Below are 20212 nucleotides of genomic sequence, written 5' to 3'. Positions count from 1 at the left end.
GAAGCTACACTGGCTAGAGACTGACTAGGCACTACAGCTGCAGATGAACAACTTTTATGACAACCTCAAACATGCAAGTCCTGGATCAGCACTTCACTGCTCCCCTATTGTGAATTTGTAGATTCTTGATGCTTGCTAATTGCCATCTATTTCTAACTCTAGAAATTAAGATGATCTGCTTTCTGTGCTGTAACATTTACCTAAAAGAGAATGTTTGTGAGGTATAGAATTCTATAATGATTATTTGGTTTAGGTAGTGGGCAGCACTTCCAAAAGCACAGGCTTCCTAACCCAAAGACTAAGACCTGATAGCTGTCACATCATTGTTTTATGTCTGTTTAGCATATTGAACTCTCTTGCCTGATAGGTTCTTTTCCAAGAGAGGGTAGTTATATTCACACAACTAAAGGTGGGATGTGGTTAGAGTTATATTCACACAACTAAAGGTGGGATGTGGTTAGAGTTATATTCACGCAACTAAAGGTGGGATGCGCTGGAAGGGGAGTATTACAGTCAGCATGTAGAGTGAAAGGAGTTGAGTGGAAAACATGTTTTTTTTTTAAATGAAAGGAGTTGCATAATGTTGCCATTTTTCTGTATATTTCCTAATATACCTCTCAGTTGAAATTTATACAGTGAATTAGATAACACCATACTGACTGTTTTCTCCCTGGCAGAAGTGGATGAATCAAACAGTAGGGTTTGGACTACCTACGACACAAAGACTAGAAACGGACAATGTGATTAAACTATCGGCTCCATTTCTGTTGCGAGTAGACTATACTGTGTAATTGGGGAAAGCCTGAAAAGGTGGGAGAGTTAATGAATCATCTCAGTCTAGAGGTAAAGGAAGGACAGATTCCTAGGGAGGTTTCCTAGCAACTGCTCAGGATGGTGAAACTCACTCTCACATAGAGAATGAGTACAAACCTTGATACTTTAAGATCCACATGTAAAAGTTACTTTCCTGCAAAGCAACTCGCAACTTATTATTATTTATGAAATAGAAAACAAAAATTATCACATAATTTATTCCCATCATATGTAACTTAAATTAACTTCATAAGTCACTCTAATACCATGGTGGTTGGAGTGGTAGAAGACTCTAAAGAGAACAGAATAATTTACATTCCGAAGATGTAGATGACCTGAGCTTTGATTCACCTCTGAAATTAGGTCACTACATCTAAGGCAGCAGCTAATGTTATTAATAGATAGCACCACAGTACGTGAAAAATTACCGCAAGCAGCAACCTAGAGGTAAAGCTAATTAAAAGCATTGTGAGCACAACTGTGACCTAAGATAAGTTGCAGTATTGGAACAGATAAAGCAGTGGATTGATATGGCTATTGTGGATTCTAGGGCCACCTGTACTCTAATAAATGAGATACTTTGGAGCATAATGTAAACAACAAAGAACAGTTGGTTGCCCTAGAAAAAAGAATCATTATTCCTGACAAATGGCATTACTGGCCATACTATTAATTATGTGTTGTTTAATGAGGACCAACAGTGTATTCAGGAGAAGACATATAGGCTGGGGTTTGCAGAGGAGGTTAGGCACCCAACTGCCCTTAAAATCATTAGGAGTTGGGCACTTATCTTCCTTAGGCTCCTTTGGGATCCCAGCTATAGCACAGAAGAAGACATGTTTAATGCTCTATGGAACTTTCCTTGAATTTGGAGCTGATGTAAACATTTCAGATACCAAATGCACCATGTGGCTAGGTGACGTTCAGAACTCAAAGCAATGCAGATATCTTTGTTAAAAAAAAAAAACTTTTGTGTGATAATGGTGTACTTCTTGGAAAGTGTCCATTGACACCGTGGGTGAAGAGCTAAGCCATAGCATGCAGCCTTCCCATAGGTTAACTGAACCAGGATCTGCTTTTGTTTAGAAGAGAACACACAAAAACATGACAATTTCATGACACCACTCATTTGAGCTTTTAAGAATATTAGGAGCACGTATTGACATGTACCTCAGGCAATTCTATATCATGCTGGTTGAGTTTTGAACCCTTTTGACACTTCTTGCTTCATTGTAACCAACTTTCTTTTATCCTACCCAAAGGGAAACTATGTCTCGAACTTACTGAAATGTTAGATCTATTTTAGCAACAAAAGTCAAAAAGTAAAAGACAGGGATTCTGGCTTTGGTTACTTTTAATAGCTACTGTATGAGAATTTCTGCTGCACTCTTATTAAGAGAGAACCGTCTTTTAAACGATTTCTAAATCTGGATGTAATCTCATTTTTCAAACCTAAACACTAGCTACAATAAGACTGTACTTAGCTTTTCTAAAGGGTAAACGAACCACTTTGTAAAATTTGTCCACCAGTCTGAACCTCTGGACCTCAGTCCTTTCCAGAAACTAAACCCAAGTCTTTTATGGTTCAGTTTGCATAACTATCATCCTCACTATCCTCAACTTTCTCTCTAACACCCTCAATAGACTCATCCCTCTTCCAAATCATCCAGAAAGAACCCCTACCCATGAAATTCCCAGTGTGGAATCTCTACTCTGCAATCTCTTTTCTGAGGTTGTGGGTTTGTTCTAATCTTGTGCTCCCAGTCTTGCTTATGATCAGTGATGTGTGCTGGAGAAGCTCTTGAGACTTGTTAAAAGTTGTTAGGAAATAGGAGAGAGTGAGTCGGATCAGGATTTAGATAAGATTCAACTAACCAGCCACAATATTTTATATAAGCCATTTTTCCTTTTTGCCCTGTGTTTGCTCCTTATCTGTAAGGACAGGATTTTGAATGACATCTGTGATGGCTTTAGAACGCATCCAAACCACCAAGGCAGACTTTTAACCTAGGCTTGCTTCAGGCCAGATACGCCTCCTTTATAAGCATTGTCTTCAATACTGGAGATGATCATCCCCATACAAATGCAATCTATTTCAGTTACCATTTACAGTGAACAAATCCATTAATCTTTCTACTAGGACTGAGCAACACTCCCCGGGTTGGGTTTTCAAAAACTAAATGCTCTGGTCTAACTCTGCTCCCATTGAAGTCTATTGGAGTTTGGCCGTTCACTTCAGTGGAAGTAGTTAGGTCAACACTAAGGCCTGGTCTACAGTGGGGGGAGGATCGCTGGGGGGGGGGGATTGATCTAAGATACGCAACTTCAGCTACGAGAATAGTGTAGCTGAAGTTGACGTATTTTAGATTGACTTACTTCGCGTCCTCGCAGTGCGGGATCGACAGCCGCCGCTCCCCCATCGACTCCGCTTCCGCCTCTCACCCTGGTGGAGTTCCAGAGTCAATGGGGAGCGCGTTCGGGGATCGATGTATCATGTCTAGACAAGATGCGATACATCAATCCCCGATAGATCGAGCACTACCCGCCGATTCAGCAGGTAGTGTAGATGAACCCTAAATGCTTTTGAAAATCCTACGCTTAATCTCTTTGACACCAGTTCTCCAGGAGTGTTCATCACAAATCCAAAAGGGAACTGAGTGTGTGCAAAGGTGGCTTTCTTGCCAGCTTTTAGCCTCCTTCTTTCACCAACCCTTCCTTCCCACTATCATGGGGAAGTTTGGTCACCAGGCTAGTCCTTGGTGTAAATTAAGGCCACTTGACAGGCACTCATATGTATGCCAATTGACAGTAGCCCCCAGAGAGCAACCAGGTGTAAGGGAGCCCTTACACCAGCAGCCAGAAGTAGAACAACATAGGAGCTGATGTCAGCTGTATACTACCTACAATTCCTTGCCCAGATTGGGGGAATTTTTAGTACCCAGCTAAGGTGGCTTTAGGCCAGCTTTGTGCAACTGGAGAAGCACAAAGTAGTCCTCATGTGCCAGTTAATTGTGATCTTCATCTTCATCAACAATATTTTTCTTGCTTTATGAAAACTTTAGTTCTTGGTTATTTTCCAAGGTTTCAAAACCCTGAACTTTGTATAAAAACAGGACTTCCTCAGACCCAAACCCCACAGAACCCACATGTACTATCATCCAGAATTTTAAACCCAAGGGGCCAGATAAGCTCTACAGATGTACTGTTATATTATGACAGGTTTCAGAATGGTAGCTGTGTTAGGCTTGGTCTACACTCACCCCCCAAATCGAACTAAGGTACGCAACTTCAGCTACGTGAATAACGTAGCTGAAGTTCGAAGTACCTTAGTTTGAACTTACCTCGGTCCACACGCGGCAGGCAGGCTCCCCCGTCGACTCCGCGGTACTCCTCTCGTCTAGCTGGAGTACCGCAGTCGACGGCGAGCACTTCCGGGTTCGACTTATCGCGTCCAGACAAGACACGATAAGTCAAACCCAGAACTTCGATTGCCAGCCGCCGAACTAGCGGCTGGGTGTAGACATACCCTTAGTCTGTATCACAAAAACAATGAGGAGTCCTTGTGGCACCTTAGAGATGCATCTGATGAAGTGGGTTATAGCCCATGAAAGCTTATAGGCAGATACATTTGTTAGTCTCTAAGGTGCCACAAGGACTCCTCATTGTTTTTTGTTATATCATGAGGCATCCTAGAATTCCTGACTTGCATAGGAGGGAAATGTCTCTGGAGTGCCTTTCATGTAACTAGAAAGTGACCCCGGCCCAATTCTCCAAGATATTCTACTCCCTCAACTCCCATGGGCTACGGTAGGATTTGCAGCTACTCAGCACCTCCCATGATCAGGCCACTAATTTCTAAACACATATCAATTTATATTAAAAGCAAGCAAGTTTAATTTTTTTCCCCTCACACATTCCAAGCAATGCTGGTTGTTGCACATACTGTTATTCTGTAATAAACTTAAATGTTTCACAGGGATCCGTTTTATTGCACTGCTCTCCCTCATTTATAACAATGATTCTTCCAATTGCTGCCAATTTGCCCAGTTATTTAAGTATGCAGATTAAATACACATTATTTTCCTGATGAGAATATTAGGATTCATATAGTCATGAACCCTGTAGTAGTTAGTGACAGCAAAGATTTTGAGACCACTCCTTAGCAATTAAACCAGACAGTTGCTATCTATAATGCTTTTTCCTCCCTTCACAAGAAAGCCCACATTAAATGTAGATTATCCTCAAAGGAGAGATTGAAATGTGGACTGATGTTGGTCTTATCCTTTAAATACCTAAAGTTTATATCAAAAACATTAATCTTCTTGAATAATCCATGTTTCATGGCTAATAAGCACTGTTGTGCTCGAAAAGTTAAAAACTTTTTATCCCCAAGTCGACTCCTTACAGAAATGAAATAGTGTGCATCTCTTTTATGTTCTCCTATTGCAAAATGCTCAAATGTCCTAGCAAGGATTTGAGTGATGTGAGAGAGTTTCTGGATTTTCAGAATAGTACTTAGAATTTCTGAACTGTACCCGGTCAGATGATTGGTCTATGCATTCCAGTACCCTGTCTCCAGCAGTGTCAGATATTTCAGAAGGCAAAATACCACCATAACTTTCTACTATCAGATCTAATTTATTGTGCCATTCACTCCTGCATTCTCTATGGTACCAATGGCACCCTCAGTCGCCCACCTGTCCACTTCTCCAACAAGCAACATCTCCACAGTTTCGCCCTTGCTGGCCCCATGCAGGGGGGAAAACTGACAAAAATTACCTTTTCCTATTTTAAATTCTTACCTAAATTTTAATTCCTAAATTTGAAAACCTACCTCTGGTATTGGTGCCGGCAAATCATTCTTATTTGGCAGTGGTTAGACAAGAGGCGTATTGATATATCTGTAAAAAGCAACAAAGATGTATCATTATCTCATCCTCCAACTTACCCCACCCAGTTTTTCTGTTTCATCCACCAGTTGTGGCCTTTCTGACATGTAGGTTGTTAACTCTCTGGGGAAGGGGATTGACATCTTTGTTATGTGTCTGTTAAAGCACCTAGCACCGATCCTTGTTTGGGATTCCTAGGAGCTACCATAATACAAATAATAGTAATAACCAGTTCTGCAATATTATAGAGGAGGGATTTTCTTTCTAGCCATGTCTTGAGATCATCTTTGAATCCAGAGCATGAAGAATAGAACAATCAAACATTATAAAAGTTGATTAATGGGTACATCCATACTTAGGTGTTGCAGAACTGAAGGACAGATACCATCATCATTGTAGCTAAGCTCTTGGATACCATGGAGATGGGAGTCTGTACAAGAATCTAAATAGGGAGAATGAGCTTGAATTGAACATGGGACCAGAAGGTAGAAACTCCTAAACTTTAATCCATGGTTTTAGGGTTAGTTTACCCTATCGGTAAAACAAAGTATTCTGTTAACAATGGGTTGCTAACGTGCTAAAGAGAAAATATATAGCACAGCACAACAAACACTGAGGTCTAGCCAAAAATATATACAAGGTGTCACCTAGCATGTGTGTAAGCTACCATTGGGTGACAGAGACGGCATTTTAAAACAAACCAATGAGGGGTTTTATATAGGGTTACCATATTTTAATTTTTAAAAAGGAGGACACTCCATGGGACCCCGGCCCCTCCCCCTTCCCCACCCCCCGCCCCGCCCCAACTTTGCCCCCTCCCCTGAGCGCTCGGCCCCCTGCTCCTTCCCCCTCCCCTGCTTCCCGCGAATCAAATGTTCGCGGGAAGCCTGAAACAGGGAGGCAGCGGGTAAGCTGGGGCTGGGGCGGAGTGCGACGCGGCCCAGTCCGGCCCCCCTGGCCGAGCAACTCCCTCCGGCGGTCGGCCGGCCCAGGCCAAGAGGCTCTGGCCCCAGCGTCTCCCGCCCGGCTCGGCTCGGGCCCTGGGGTGCCGGCCCCCGACCAAGTGCCCACGCCCTCGGCCAAGTGCCTGCGCCCCCGGCCCTGGCTCCAGCCGAGCACTGCGCCGGCCCCGGCCGAGCACCGCGCCCCCGACCCCGGCCCAGCCCAGCACCGCGCTGGCCCCCGGCCCCGGCCCAGCACCGCGCCGGCCCCCGGCCCAGCACCGCGCCAGCCTCGGCCCCGGCCCCCAGCCGAGCACCGTGCCCCCAGTCCCAGCCAAGTGCCCCCAGCCCCCGGCCCAGCACTGCGCTGGCCCCGGCCAAGTGCCCCTGGCCCAGCACTGCGCCGGCCTCGGCCCCACACACCCGGCCCCGGCCCCTGCCGAGCACCGCCGGCCCCAGCCCCAGCGGCCCTGGCCGAGCACCGCCGGGCCCTCCCTCCCTATTTTCCCGGACATGTCCGGCTTTTTGGGATTCCCCCCCGGACGGGGATTTGAGGCCCAAAAAGCCGAACATGTCCGGGAAAATCCGGACGTATGGTAACCCTAGTTTTATATGATGGCTATGTTGCCAAGTCTGTTCACTCAAGCTGGGGTTGGGAAATTGGCAGCAGACTGGAAAAGGAATCAGCTGCCTACCTATTCCTGAAAAATCAGATACTAACCAATGCCTATCTGTCATCTGTGACACACCAAACCACAACCATCTCTTGCAATTTCTGTTCATATCTGCTTTGTCCTTATTATATGGTCACTTTCCAGTGATAATGCATTACATTCCTTTCTTGAAATTATGTTGAGGAAGCATTATATACACATTTTGCACTGTTCATGATGCATTGCACCAGGTCTGCATCTAATTTATATTCTCATCACAGATGAACGCCTCACAAATTAGACCTTTTGTGGGGTATAGTTTAGAATCCCTATTGTTTTTTAATCAGGGATTAGATGCTGAGAATTGACTATGATTCCAGGAGTGTAAAACTTAGTATAGTAGAACAGTTTTCCCTGGGAAAATGCCGATTCATGAAAATAGTAACTTTTCATGGGCACGTCAGTTTTGACAACATTTAACTTTGAAATAAAAAGTTGAAACAAAGCGTTTTCAAAAGGTCCTTATCAGAACAAAATGTTTCAATTTTTTTTTTGGATTATAATTTATAATATAACATTTTAAAAAGTCAGTATCAAAATGAAACATTTAGATTTTATCAAAATGAAATGTTTCAATTCATCCCAGATTATTTTTTTTCAAAAATGTTTTTATGGGAAATTTCAAATATGATGTTATGCAGATTAGGAATGAAATCAAAATTCAAAATCATGAATTTTCTGTGAAGCAGAAAGTCTGGTTCCTGCACAGCTCTAATTAATTTGCCCCATAGTTCAAATTGGATATGGGACTCTTAACTGCCTCACTTATTTTGTTGTGCTGCAGCATATTGCCTTTTTAATCAATTGCCACCCAGAAATGGCTGCATTACAGTACTATATAAGGTTGTTAACACATAAAAATTGCTTTGTGTTAACTGTACTGGTATATACTAGTACAAACTATTCTGCAGCCACACTAGGGGTGGTGCCAATTAAACTATTTCCTTAGAAAATCACATCCTTAGATGAAATAATTAAATTAGTATAAAAACTATGTGTATTATAGAATCATAGAATATCAGGGTTGGAAACTGACTCAAAGCAGGACCAATTCCCAACTAAATCATCCCAGCCAGGGCTTTGTCAAGCCTGACCTTAAAAACCTCTAAGGAAGGAGATTCCACCACCTCCCTAGGTAACCCATTCCAGTGCTTCACCGCCCTCCTAGTGAAAAAGTTTTTCCTAATATCCAACCTAAACCTCCCCCACGGCAACTTGAGACCATTACTTCTTGTTCTGTCATCTGCTACCACTGAGAACAGTCTAGATCCATCCTCTTTGGAACCCCCTTTCAGGTAGTTGAAAGCAGCTATCAAATCCCCTCTCATTCTTCTCTTCTGCGAGCTAAACAATCCCAGTTCCCTCAGCCTCTCCTCATAAGTCATGTGCTCCAGTCCCCTAATCATTTTTGTTGCCCTCCGCTGAACTCTTTCCAATTTCTCCACATCCTTCTTGTAGTGTGGAACCCAAAACTGGACACAGTACTCCAGATGAGGCCTCACCAATGTCGAATAGAGGGGAATGATCACGTCCCTCGATCTGCGGGCAATGCCCCTACTTATACAGCCCAAAATGCCGTTAGCCTTCTTGGCAACAAGGGCACACTGTCAACTCATATCCAGCTTCTCGTCCACTGTAGCCCCTAGGTCCTTTTCTGCAGAACTGCTTCCTAGCCATTCAGTCCCTAGTCTGTAACAGTGAATGGCATTCTTCCGTCCTAAGTGCAGGATTCTGCACTTGTCCTTGTTGAACCTCATCAGGTTTCTTTTGTCCCAATCCTCTAATTTGTCTAGGTCCCTCTGTATCCTATCCCTATCCTCCAGTGTATCTACCACTCCTCCCAGTTTAGTGTCATCTGCAAACTTGCTGAGAGTGCAGTCCACGCCATCCTCCAGATCATTAATGAAGATATTGAACAAAACCGGCCCCAGAACCGACCCTTGGGGCACTCAGCTTGATACCGGCTGCCAACTAGACATGGAGCCATTGATCACTACCCGCTGAGCCAGCCAGCTTTCTATCTACCTTATAGTCCATTCATCCAGCCCATACTTCTTTAACTTGCTAGCAAGAATACTGTAGATAAGGCTTAAGGATGGAATCCATCCCTATACTCAACACAGGGCCTCTTTATTAGCATTCCTCTCCACATTCAAAATAGACTTAATTCCCACCTCCCATTGACAACAGTATTAATTCAGAGCACTCAGCATCTCTTAAAAGAGGACAAGGTTGAGGTCTCTGCACCACTAAGGTCCCATCTAAGCCTTCATTATTGGATTTCAGAGGTATATAGGCATTGTGCTGGCTCTTAGCATGGGGGAAAGAATTCATTTGTTATCTTACTGTATAGTTTGTTCAAGCAGTAAAGTTTGCAAAGCCCTCTTTAGATGAAAGGCATTATAAAATCTAAGCTCATTCTTATTGTTATTAAGGGGAAATTTGGTGTTCCACTATCACCGTTAAAATAGTATGTTTCTATACTTGTGTTGGACAAATCTCTGCTGATTATGAAATGGAAACCTAGTTGGAACAGAGTTTGGAAGTTTTGCTGTCATAATCTAAAATAAATGCAGCAAAAGAACTCTTGTAAACCAGTGCTAGTCACATATGCACATACTTTAAACACACATGGTATGCTGGCCTCCTGATATGGGTGATTTTTCCCCCAAAGAGAAATATCCCTTCCCCTAGCTGAGGTGCAAAGAAACAGTGTTAAGTCATTAATGTGTAGTGGCCTGATCTCTAAAGCCTACTGAAGCCAATGGAACAACTCCTATTTACTTCAACAGACTTTGGGTGTGGCTGTGGTCTGGTGCATCCAGAAGCCTAGGACCATCACTTGAATTTATTAAATAAGATTGCGATTCTCAGACACAGCTATTCATACTTCAAAGGGCAGTTGTACCATCGTCGTCTTGCCTGTTTCCACTCACAGTTTTTGAGCACACAGATCACTGTTGACTACAACCCTAAAGAGCAAAAGCTGGGACTCCCATTACTCCATGTTCTTTATTTACAGACATCAAAGGAGTGCACACTTCAGCTGGAAGTACATACACATTCTAAAGGGGCAGGGTGGGGGACAGGGAATCTCTTGCGTTGTCTTATTCAAGATTTTGTTAATTTTCCCCTACTGACCTAAACATTAATCATCACTAACTTTTCCAGCTAACTTTGTCTCCTTCCAAAAGAGCCAGTAACTGCAATTAATGCCATTGCTCCTGCCAGAGAGTTTTGGTTTAGTTAATAAATTTGGTATTTATTGTCCATTTGGAAAGCGTTTCTCTCTGCATGCAAGCATGCGTGGGTAATTATTTCTTCAGCAATGCAAAGGTTTTTCTTTAGTTATTTATTAAGTATATTAGAAATAAAAATACTGCCCTTTAATAGCTGTTGATAATTTTATTAAAAGCACTTCCCTCTGCATTCCTTAAAACAGGGAGTTAGTTTTCTGAAAATTATTTTAATATAAACTGTAAAACCTGCAACAGGGACTTTGCCTCAGTATCCAAAGTACCCCTATAAACCACCTTGAATGGGGCAGATTTGGAACGTTTTAAACTCATACTTCATCCCTCTTTCAGCAAGCATCCTCTGCAGATTTAATGATCAGGAACATCCTTCTGATGCATGCTGGGAGATATGGCTGCAGGGTACAGACCACAGCAGACAGTGTGTCAGATGAGGCAGAACTTCTTGTTAGGGGTGAGTATGCTAAGTCTGAAGACATGATCAACATAAATTATCATACAAAGGAATTTAAATGCATGGAGTTTGAGCATATCAGTGCTGTATATTATACTTAGATTTTACAATACTGATGTCATTTTTGCTTAACGTTTTTGTCTTTGAAAAAGCTGTGTGGTAGACCAGTCTGCAAAACAGGCATGACCAACAATGGCAATTGGTAAATGGACCCTCAGTTCTTAAAAGATGTAATAGCTTAAAAGGCATGTTGGATTTTAAAAAAAAAAATCAATTCTGTGTGAGGTAAATGATTTTTTTCCTTTTGTTATTATAAATTTTATCTAAAATTGAAGCCATTTTCTCAGGTCTAATGGTTAGGAAATATCAACGCAGTTTCTAGCATAGGGGACTGCTCTGTTTGTAGTATAATGAAAGGTATGAGCAATTATTAGAAAGAAGCCCAACATCTTAATCTTTTTGAATGAATGAGTGAAACTTTGCCTTACATAGATCACATTGGCAATTTGCAAGGATGCCGATGTAATTAGGGTTCAACTGAGAGGTGCTGAGTACCCCCAGTTCCCATTGACACAAGTGAGAATTTAGAGATCTGAACACCACTGAAGAAAAAAATGCTCAGAGCTTTGCAGGATCAGCAGGGCCTCCAATTAACACAAAATGAAGCAGAGCTTGGTCACTTCATTTGCAATATGTCTTCCTTGCTGACTACAGATCGTATCATACAGTCATAGAAATGGAGGGCTGGAAGGGACATCAAGAACATCATACAATGTTCCATCTTGATCAATGCATGATGGCACCTCTCATGTGTCCCCCACATTTGCATTAAAAATGTGGGAGGCTGCACTGTAGAATGCCTTATGTCTCATTTAGGCAGCAGGCTTCATGCGGGCCACGCTTGTTAAATTTTAAAATGTAATAAACTGTGGGATATTTTATTAGCATGTAGGAAACCCCAAATAAAAGATATAAGATGACTAGAGAAGATTTTTAAAAAGGAAAATGCTTTTAGATTATTTCACCACTTGTTCTGGCTTGATTTTTTTTTTTTTTTTTTTGTGTCTATCATTTGCATGGAGAAAATATGTTCTGGGGAGAAGAAATGGTATTTCTGGCAGAGTGCAAGGTTCTTTACTTAATTGATGGGAGGGGTTGTTAAATGTTTGCATGAACTCAAGGACTGTAGGGCTTCTATTAACCTAACTTCCATGAATGTCATTTCACCAGCTGAAAATTTCAAAAATTGCTCAATCTTCTAGTACGTAGAATCCCCCAGTCTTGCTTCTAAATTACTCAGATCTGATCCCTGCTTCATAACCTCCTATAGTAAGCTAATTATTTCTCCTCCAGTGGGGTTAATTTTATATATGTGCATTTACTTTAGTTTTGCTATAGAAAATGTTTCTCAGAATAGGAGGTCTGAATGTGAGAATAATAAAAGCATTATTTGGGGTATTAGAAGGAATTGGATTCATGTGTTCCTAACTGTGTGATGAAATTAAAATCATGACAGTTTTATAACATGAAACGTGCAGTTTCAAATATGCCATACTTATTATGTTCCATTATCCTTGTCTCTGCGGCTGGCAGATAAGAGTATCCCATCAGAATTATGTTTGTACCAGTTTTACAACTGGTTTATATGGTGTGACTGTTTTTGTACAGATGTAAAATTCTGCTTTCATTAAATTATATGATTTGGTTAGTTTGTTCAAGAAGTGAATTCCCTATTTAGATAGTTGTAATACTTATGCAAATGGCATAGAGCAGATTCTACAGTAGCAGCATTGCTTTTGCCAAATGCTGGGTGATTTTTTTTCTTTGTTTTTGGCCTTGCAGTCAATATTTAAAGCAGATTCCATGTAGTTGTCACTAGTTGTTTCTTCTTCAACGTTTTTCAAAAATTAATCCCAAAATATTTAAGAGAATCTAAATATTTGTTTTCCTTTATACTGTTAAAAATTATTGTAATTCAGTCCTTATGCCCCTCCCCAACGTCTTTCTCTACGGCACTCAGTGGTTTGCAATTTGATAGTCCCAGGTTGCCGTCTCATTGCAAGCTTCTCTTGGTTGAGCCCTTGGGAACACTGGACACTGATTCAGCAGAAGAGGTCAGCGGTGCAAGGTTACTCTGAAGACTTCGAGTTGTGGGGTGTGGAGGAGGCTTGTCATGTGTCTAGGAAGTTCACTACCACTATGCAGTTGTGTCAGTGAAAGCCAAAAGAGTACTGCTACATACTGCATAGGTAGTATAAACTTCTTAGGGATAGCTATTGTCTGTAGTTTAGATGTTATATTGTAAGGCTTGTCTGATCTTTTTTGACATATCATTGCTATTTTGACTGTGAATACTGTACCCTTCATCTGCTTGGTAGGACACAGAGTAACACACCGAGTAAGTTGAATCAAAATCACTTTACACTTCCTCTTTTAGATATTCATGGATATAACTGGTAGATTATTTGCAAGGGGACTACATTATGCTACTACTAATCAGATGTGTTGACTGTAAGTCAAAGGAAATTATTTTGACGCTTTATAATAAAGGAATAGAGAGATAACTGAACATCATCCTGCCCTCGTCAGTTGGAGAAGAACAACACAAAGTCTTTGCAAATCCCTGTTTGTACACACCTCAGGTGTAAATCTTCAGAGACAGCCATGTATCACCACATTCTCAGGCACGTGCAGTGTCTCAGAAAACATGTAGTTCCTTTGTATATTTTGTGTTCACTATGGAATGACATGCACCAATCGCTGTCTAGCATATTCATTTGAACACAGTATGAGTAATAAGGCTTTCATTATTTTTTATCATGTATATAGTGCCTTCAGTATGTACTGCATTGTACAATAGAGGAAGTTTGCCAAAAAAATAATTGGTTAGAAAACTTGGGCTAGCTCTTTTGTGCCTGCAGAATGAACAATGCAGGGCAAGTCTAAATACTTTTGCCTGTAATTGCACGGTTTGCACCTATAATTAGGTAGTTAAAGGTGCAAGTACTCAAATTTATGCACATCAATTTGTCAGATGCAAATAAGGAGGCTAATCTTCTGAAAACTTCCTACAGTGTGTGCAGGTTTTTAAAGGGTGTGGGCCTTTTGCAAATAAAGTGTACTACTGTTTTGGGTGTTTAATTTAGCATGAAATACACTTTCAGCAGGAACTCTTTTTTTATTGACATCTTTGTTAGTGACAAAACCATAATTTGATCTTCCCTCACTTACTCTTCAAAAATGTTGTTTAAAGTTTTCCACCTAAAGGCTGGCAAGAAGCAAGAATCTTATCCCTCCACATAGTTTCAACATTTGACACTCAAAACTGAAGACTTTGATGGGTACTTTAGAAATCTGATTACATTCCATATCATAAGTAGTACTAAGGCAACTTTCTATTTAGTCCATAATAGCCTCTCCTTCACCCAAATAACTTTCTTTTCTGTCCCTTGTTGTTTGTTCTCCTTTCTGTTTTTTTTTAAATATGGCAAAGAATGGTGATGTCATTACTTATAAACATTTTATTGACCATGAGAGTGTTTGCCCTATGAATTAATGCACGCGCCTTTCAGCTTAGAATTTAAAGCATTTAAATCCTATTATGGGTTGCAACTGAAAAACAGTTTGGTTGTTTCATCCTAGTGAATATTTGTCCTCGGAAAACTACTGCACTGTTTGACATAATTGGAGTGCCTGTGTTCAAAGGATGCTCAGCCACTGTAACAAAAGAAGACAAAACCAGAAATGCTTTAGCGGAGTAACATGAAGAACTATACACAATTCCTGACCACACTGTTTGGTTCTAGGTAATGCTGCTACTCCTTAACTTGTGTCAGCATCAAATACCCTCTTCAAAAATTGGCCTGCAGGGTTCTCTGCCCCTCTGCATCACAGGAGAACCCTTTCTCTTGAACGTCTGTGACAAAGATACAGGTTATAATCTTTTGCTTCCCACATACAAAATTCCATTTTGTGCCTAGATTTAATTCTTAAAAGTCTACAAAATGCATGACTTGAGTCATTGATTGCTAGTTCTAACTATTGGCAAAACTTGATTGTGAATTGTAATAAATCTTTAAGGCTGTGGTAAACTTGCTGTCAGCAGGCCAAATTCTACTCTTGGATACATACACATGGCTCTCCCTGTCATATTTCAAAGCTCTGTGCACTCATCTGAAGACAAAATTTTGCCCAAAGAGACCATTAATGTGCTGGTGCAGAGATCAACCAGAGGAATTACATGTGTGTGATAGGTAATAAAAATATCCTCTACTCCTACTAGATCTGAGTGAATAGTGCAAAACAAGAGATGTGAACTTTCACCATGTTCGCACTTCTCTGGAAAAAATGGTGCAAACAGGTGTTTCTCCACAGCAGCATTTTCAGAATAGCTGTTTGTTATGTAAACAAGGATATTCACAGAGAAAAAATATGCCCAGGAAGTGCTTGTCCCTGTTTGTAAAGTTTCAGTTATCCAGTTACAGAGCAGAAACTATTTTTGGTTTTTATCAATCAATGAGTATCATACCTCATTCTTGGTACTGATCCAGGAACAGTTGTCCCTTGCCCAATGCCCTCTCTGTTACCGATCTTTATTTTATTTGTATACATCTTCAGCTTCCTGTGATTTTCAACCAGCAACGGATTGAAAAAGAAGAATTTTTCAACTTGGCTGGTTTTCCAGCTATAATTGGCACCACTGCATGTCTCTGTACTTATTTTTCACAAAGAAGAGATTACAAAAACAGAAGGCTCTAATGCAGGATAAATATGCATGTCATGTTCTGACACTAATGATGTGATCACAAATGTGGTTACCATATACTCACGTACCAACCAGGAGGTTTACATTCTGCAGATGTCTCTGCTGATTCCTAGCCAACGATGTGTCAGGTTCCCTCAAGACAATGCCTGGTTGGTAAGTTAATTTGTTTTCAAAGACTGTCTTCCACAAAGATTTGTTGTGTTTTTATGTTTCCATTATGTGATAGAAATTCCAAAACAATCTTTATTCATTTCTTATTACAGTGGATATCTCCATGATCTGCTTCCTCCGTCAACCTTCAGTCTAACAAGCATTAAGTCACCAGCTAGCTCTTTCATGGAAAGAATTGACATTGTAAAGAAAATACTTTTGTTGCCTTAATACTGCAAATCAGCATTGGTCCTACCAGCCACATCTAGCAAAGGTAAATAGCATATTTCGCTTTGAGGAGGAGGTTTCTGGAACACTATAACAGCCACAGCACTAAGCATAACTCAGTTTTACCAAAAAGACCTTCAGAAGCCACAATCCAGTTCCTAAGTAATTGAAGTTTGTCTTTGACCTTGATAGAATAAGGCCCAAATTAGGCCTCACCTTCTACAAATAATAGTTACTGTATATTCTTCTGTTCCCTCTTTTTGTAGAGGAAACAATGCAGTTCCACTGTAAACAGGAAGGGCAGGATTTGTTGGGGCTGCATAAGAGTGAAACATTTCCTGTATAGGATGGAACACATTTCTGGGCATAGGATGGAACACATTTCTGGAAGGCCTCTGCTAGCAGCCCCAGGACTGGGGATTACTCTGTTTTTCCCCCCTTCTTTGGGCTGATTAGGACTAGGGTTACAGTAGCAGCTTCAGGGCAACTGAGGGAGTTTTCCTGAATCAGTGCATTAAAGTGTATACAGTAGTTATCAATGCGGAGCATATTATGATACAATGTTGCAGGGATTGAGACTTCACTTTAAGCATTTAGAAATAAGAGAAAAAGGATTTTCCTATAAATATTTATACCCAATATATGGGAATATTGAAAGTAAAAATACAATTCAAGTCCCATGTACAATTTTAGGTCAGTTTTAATAGTTATTATGCTATTGCACAGTAAAAATGTTCCAAGCTCACCACAGGAGTTTTTGCAAAGTAGACTCACAAAATAAAAGGCTTTGTATGTATTTGTGTATGTATGTGTGTGTGTGCACTAGCACAATCTAGAGGCTTGAATCAACATGACAGAATTATCTCCATTTTAGCATTGATGTAGTTAATGAAAGCTTTTATTAATCACAGAGAAAATACAGCAAGGTACCAGTCTCTTTGAATTATTCGTTTTCTTCTAGAAGTTGTTAGTTTGGGTCATGATTTCTTTATTGTCAACACAAGGAATCAGAGAGTTATTAGCAAACTCCACTTGAAACACATAACCCGCATTGCCAGAGATGTTCTGTCACCTGAACCCTATCTGTAAATTGAAGCTCACATATTTGTCTTGCAAACTTGGATCATGGTATGTTAAACCCAAGCTAATAAGTGGAATCAATCACACACCACTGAATTATGTGCTGTATTACAGACAACATCACAGTAATCCATCCATCACCTAGCACATCTATTTAAATGCTCCAGCTACAATTTAACCTGCTGTCTCTTTCTCCAAACATGTCAGGTGGTATCTTCTATATTGTTCCAACAAGTTTGCTGTCAAAGCATGACAGGTATAATCTTTCAGTCTCTATGGAGCTTAAATAGTACATTAGAAGCAATACTCTGTAGCATTATGACTTAGATTACAAACTGTACAACGATATAACAAAGAAAAAGGCCACTAGTAGTTTGTAAAGATACCACAATGACATATTATTCAGACACCTTTGTTCTTAGGTAGCACTGTATAAAATACTAATTTATAGTGACCTGGAATTTCCTTTGCTCATGTCAAAAAATAAAAACATAAGTATTCTTGTTCTAACCCTACTTTCCCATTTTATTGATCCATTTGTCAGACAAAACAGTTATTTCAGTGCTTCTCTCTTGTCATGGTGTGTATTTGGGAAGAAGGTAGGCAGGTGAATAAATTAGTTTATGTGGAAGACAGAAGATACTTTCAGGAGGAACTTTGGATGTGGTTTCTGTGTGATCCTAACCCAAAAAGGAGTTGTGGGAGGGTCACAAGGTTATTGTAGGGAGGGTTGCGGTATTGCTACCCTTACTTCTGCGCTTGTGCTGGTGGCAGTGCTGCCTTCAGAGCTGGCCTGCTGGAGAGCGGTGGCTGCTGGCCAGGAGCCCAGACCTGAAAGCAGAGCCACCACCAGCAGCAGCACAGAAGTAAGGATGGCATGGTATGGTATTGTCATCCTTAGTTCTGCGCTGGTGCATGCAGAGCTGGGCCTTGGTCAGCAGTCACAACTCTCCGGCCACCCAGCTCTGAAGGCAGCAGCGCAGAAGTAAGGGTGGCATGGTATGGTATTGCCACCCTTACTTCTGCGCTGCTGCTGGCAGGACACTGCCTTCAGAGTTGGGTCCCCGGCCAATATCTGCCACTCTCCAGCTGCCCAGTGCAGAAGTACTGTGGCAATACTGTGATCTCCCCCCGTAAAATAACCTTGCGACCTCCCTGCAACTCCTTTTTGGGTCAGGACCCCCAATTTGAGAAACATTGGTCTCCCCCGTGAAATCTGTATAGTATAGGGTAAAAGTACACAAAAGACCCGATTTCACTGCGGGAGACTAGATTTCACAATCATTGTGTTTTTCATGGCTGTGAATTTGGTAGGGCCCTACCCATGCCCTGAGGAATCTTTTTGTTGTAGAATGAATGAATACGGAGTAGCTGTCCATATTATGATGAAAGACATTTAGGGCTGCAAGATGTATCTTTACTGAACTTAGAGATGATTCTGATTTTTTAGATCTAGCTTGTAGTCTATTACTAGCAGGAGGCTAGAGAATGTGGGGGTAACGTGTTTTGAGTCACACCAAATTTGGAATCTTTTCCACTTCTGCATAAATATGTGACAAATAGTTATTATTCTGCTATGTAATAGCACCTCTTTCTCATTCTCTGAACGGAACATCTCTTTGCTTTTGAACCATTGAGGAACCATGCCTTGGTGTTATAGAACCCATTCTGGATCTGAGGTCACTAAACAAATACTTAAAGGCACAAATATTCAAAATGGTGACATTGGCTCCAATAATTCCATCTCTGAACAAGGGAGACTGATTCTCGGCCCTCAACCTCCAAGATGCTTATTTTCATATTGTGATTCAACCATCCCAAAGGAGTTTCCTGAGATTCACCTTGGGTCAAGACCATTTTCAATACAGAGTGCTTCCATTCAGTCTATCATCCACATCCAGAGTGTTCTAGAAGATTCTACCTGTGGCAGGGTTCACCTTTGCAAATTAGGAATCATGACATGTCTATATCAAGATGACTGCCAGCTCAAGGCACAATCCTTCGATGACGTCCTATTAGCCACACAAAAGACTATAGATGTGTTAATGCAGTTGGGATTACAATTGAACACTCAAAAATCCACTCTAACTCCAGTGCAACATCTAAAATTCATAGGAGCCTATCTAGACGCGGTGAAAGCCAAAGCCTTTTTCCCACTACACAGGTTCAACACCTTAATCATTTTTATTGACACTATTCAGATCAGCCTCAAGACCTAGGCCAGAAATTGTCTTCAACTACCAGGCACCTGACAGCAAACGCCTTTGAAATAAGTCATGAAGGGTTCCACATGCATTGCCTTCAGGCATGACTCAAAACAGTATACACACCAAACTGAGACAGATAAAACAAACTACCCTTGACAGTCAAAGACCATCTTGAATGGCAGAAAGATCCACAGAATATCTGCACAGGGGTCCCATTCATTCAGCCACCTCCAACATTCATACTGACAATAGACAAGGAGTGGGCAAACTTTTTGGCCTAAGGGCCACATCTGGGTATGGAAATTGTATGGCGGGCCATGAATACTCATGACATTTGGGGTTGGGGTGTGGGAGAGAATGAGGGCTCCGGCTGGGGTGCAGGCTCTGGGTTGGGGCCAGAAATGAGGAGTTCAGGGTTCAGGAGGGGGCTCCAGGCTGGGCCAGAGGGGTTTGGAGGGTGGGAGAGGGATCAGGGCTGGGGCAAGGAGTTGTGGCCCGGCAGGGGGGCAGGCTCCAGGCAGCACTTACCTCAAGCAGCTCCCGGAAGCAGCAGCATGTCCCCCTCTGGCTCCTACGCAGAGGCATGGCCAGGCAGCTCTGCGCATTGCCCCATCCGCAGGCGATACCCCTGCAGCTCCCATTGGCCATGGTTCCTGGCCAATGGGAGCTATGGGGGCCACACTTGGAGCAGGAGAGCATAATGCTGCTTCTGGGGGCT

General features: G+C 41.5%; 1 protein-coding gene across 3 annotated transcripts in view; it reads left to right on the top strand.

Moving 5' to 3' along the window:
• The window catches only part of CNTN5 (contactin 5), a 987313-nt gene that overhangs the window by 898134 nt on the left and 68967 nt on the right, over window positions 1-20212 (top strand). For all 3 annotated transcript variants that reach the window (XM_034758906.1, XM_034758905.1, XM_034758907.1), the window contains one exon: window positions 10944-11064. In XM_034758906.1, coding sequence (XP_034614797.1) covers window positions 10944-11064 — 121 coding nt within the window. The remainder of the gene's footprint in view (window positions 1-10943; window positions 11065-20212) is intronic.

This window comes from Trachemys scripta, chromosome 1 (assembly GCF_013100865.1).
Source record: "Trachemys scripta elegans isolate TJP31775 chromosome 1, CAS_Tse_1.0, whole genome shotgun sequence".
Lineage (NCBI taxonomy): Eukaryota > Metazoa > Chordata > Testudines > Emydidae > Trachemys > Trachemys scripta.
This window is presented reverse-complemented; position numbering and strand designations above follow the sequence as displayed.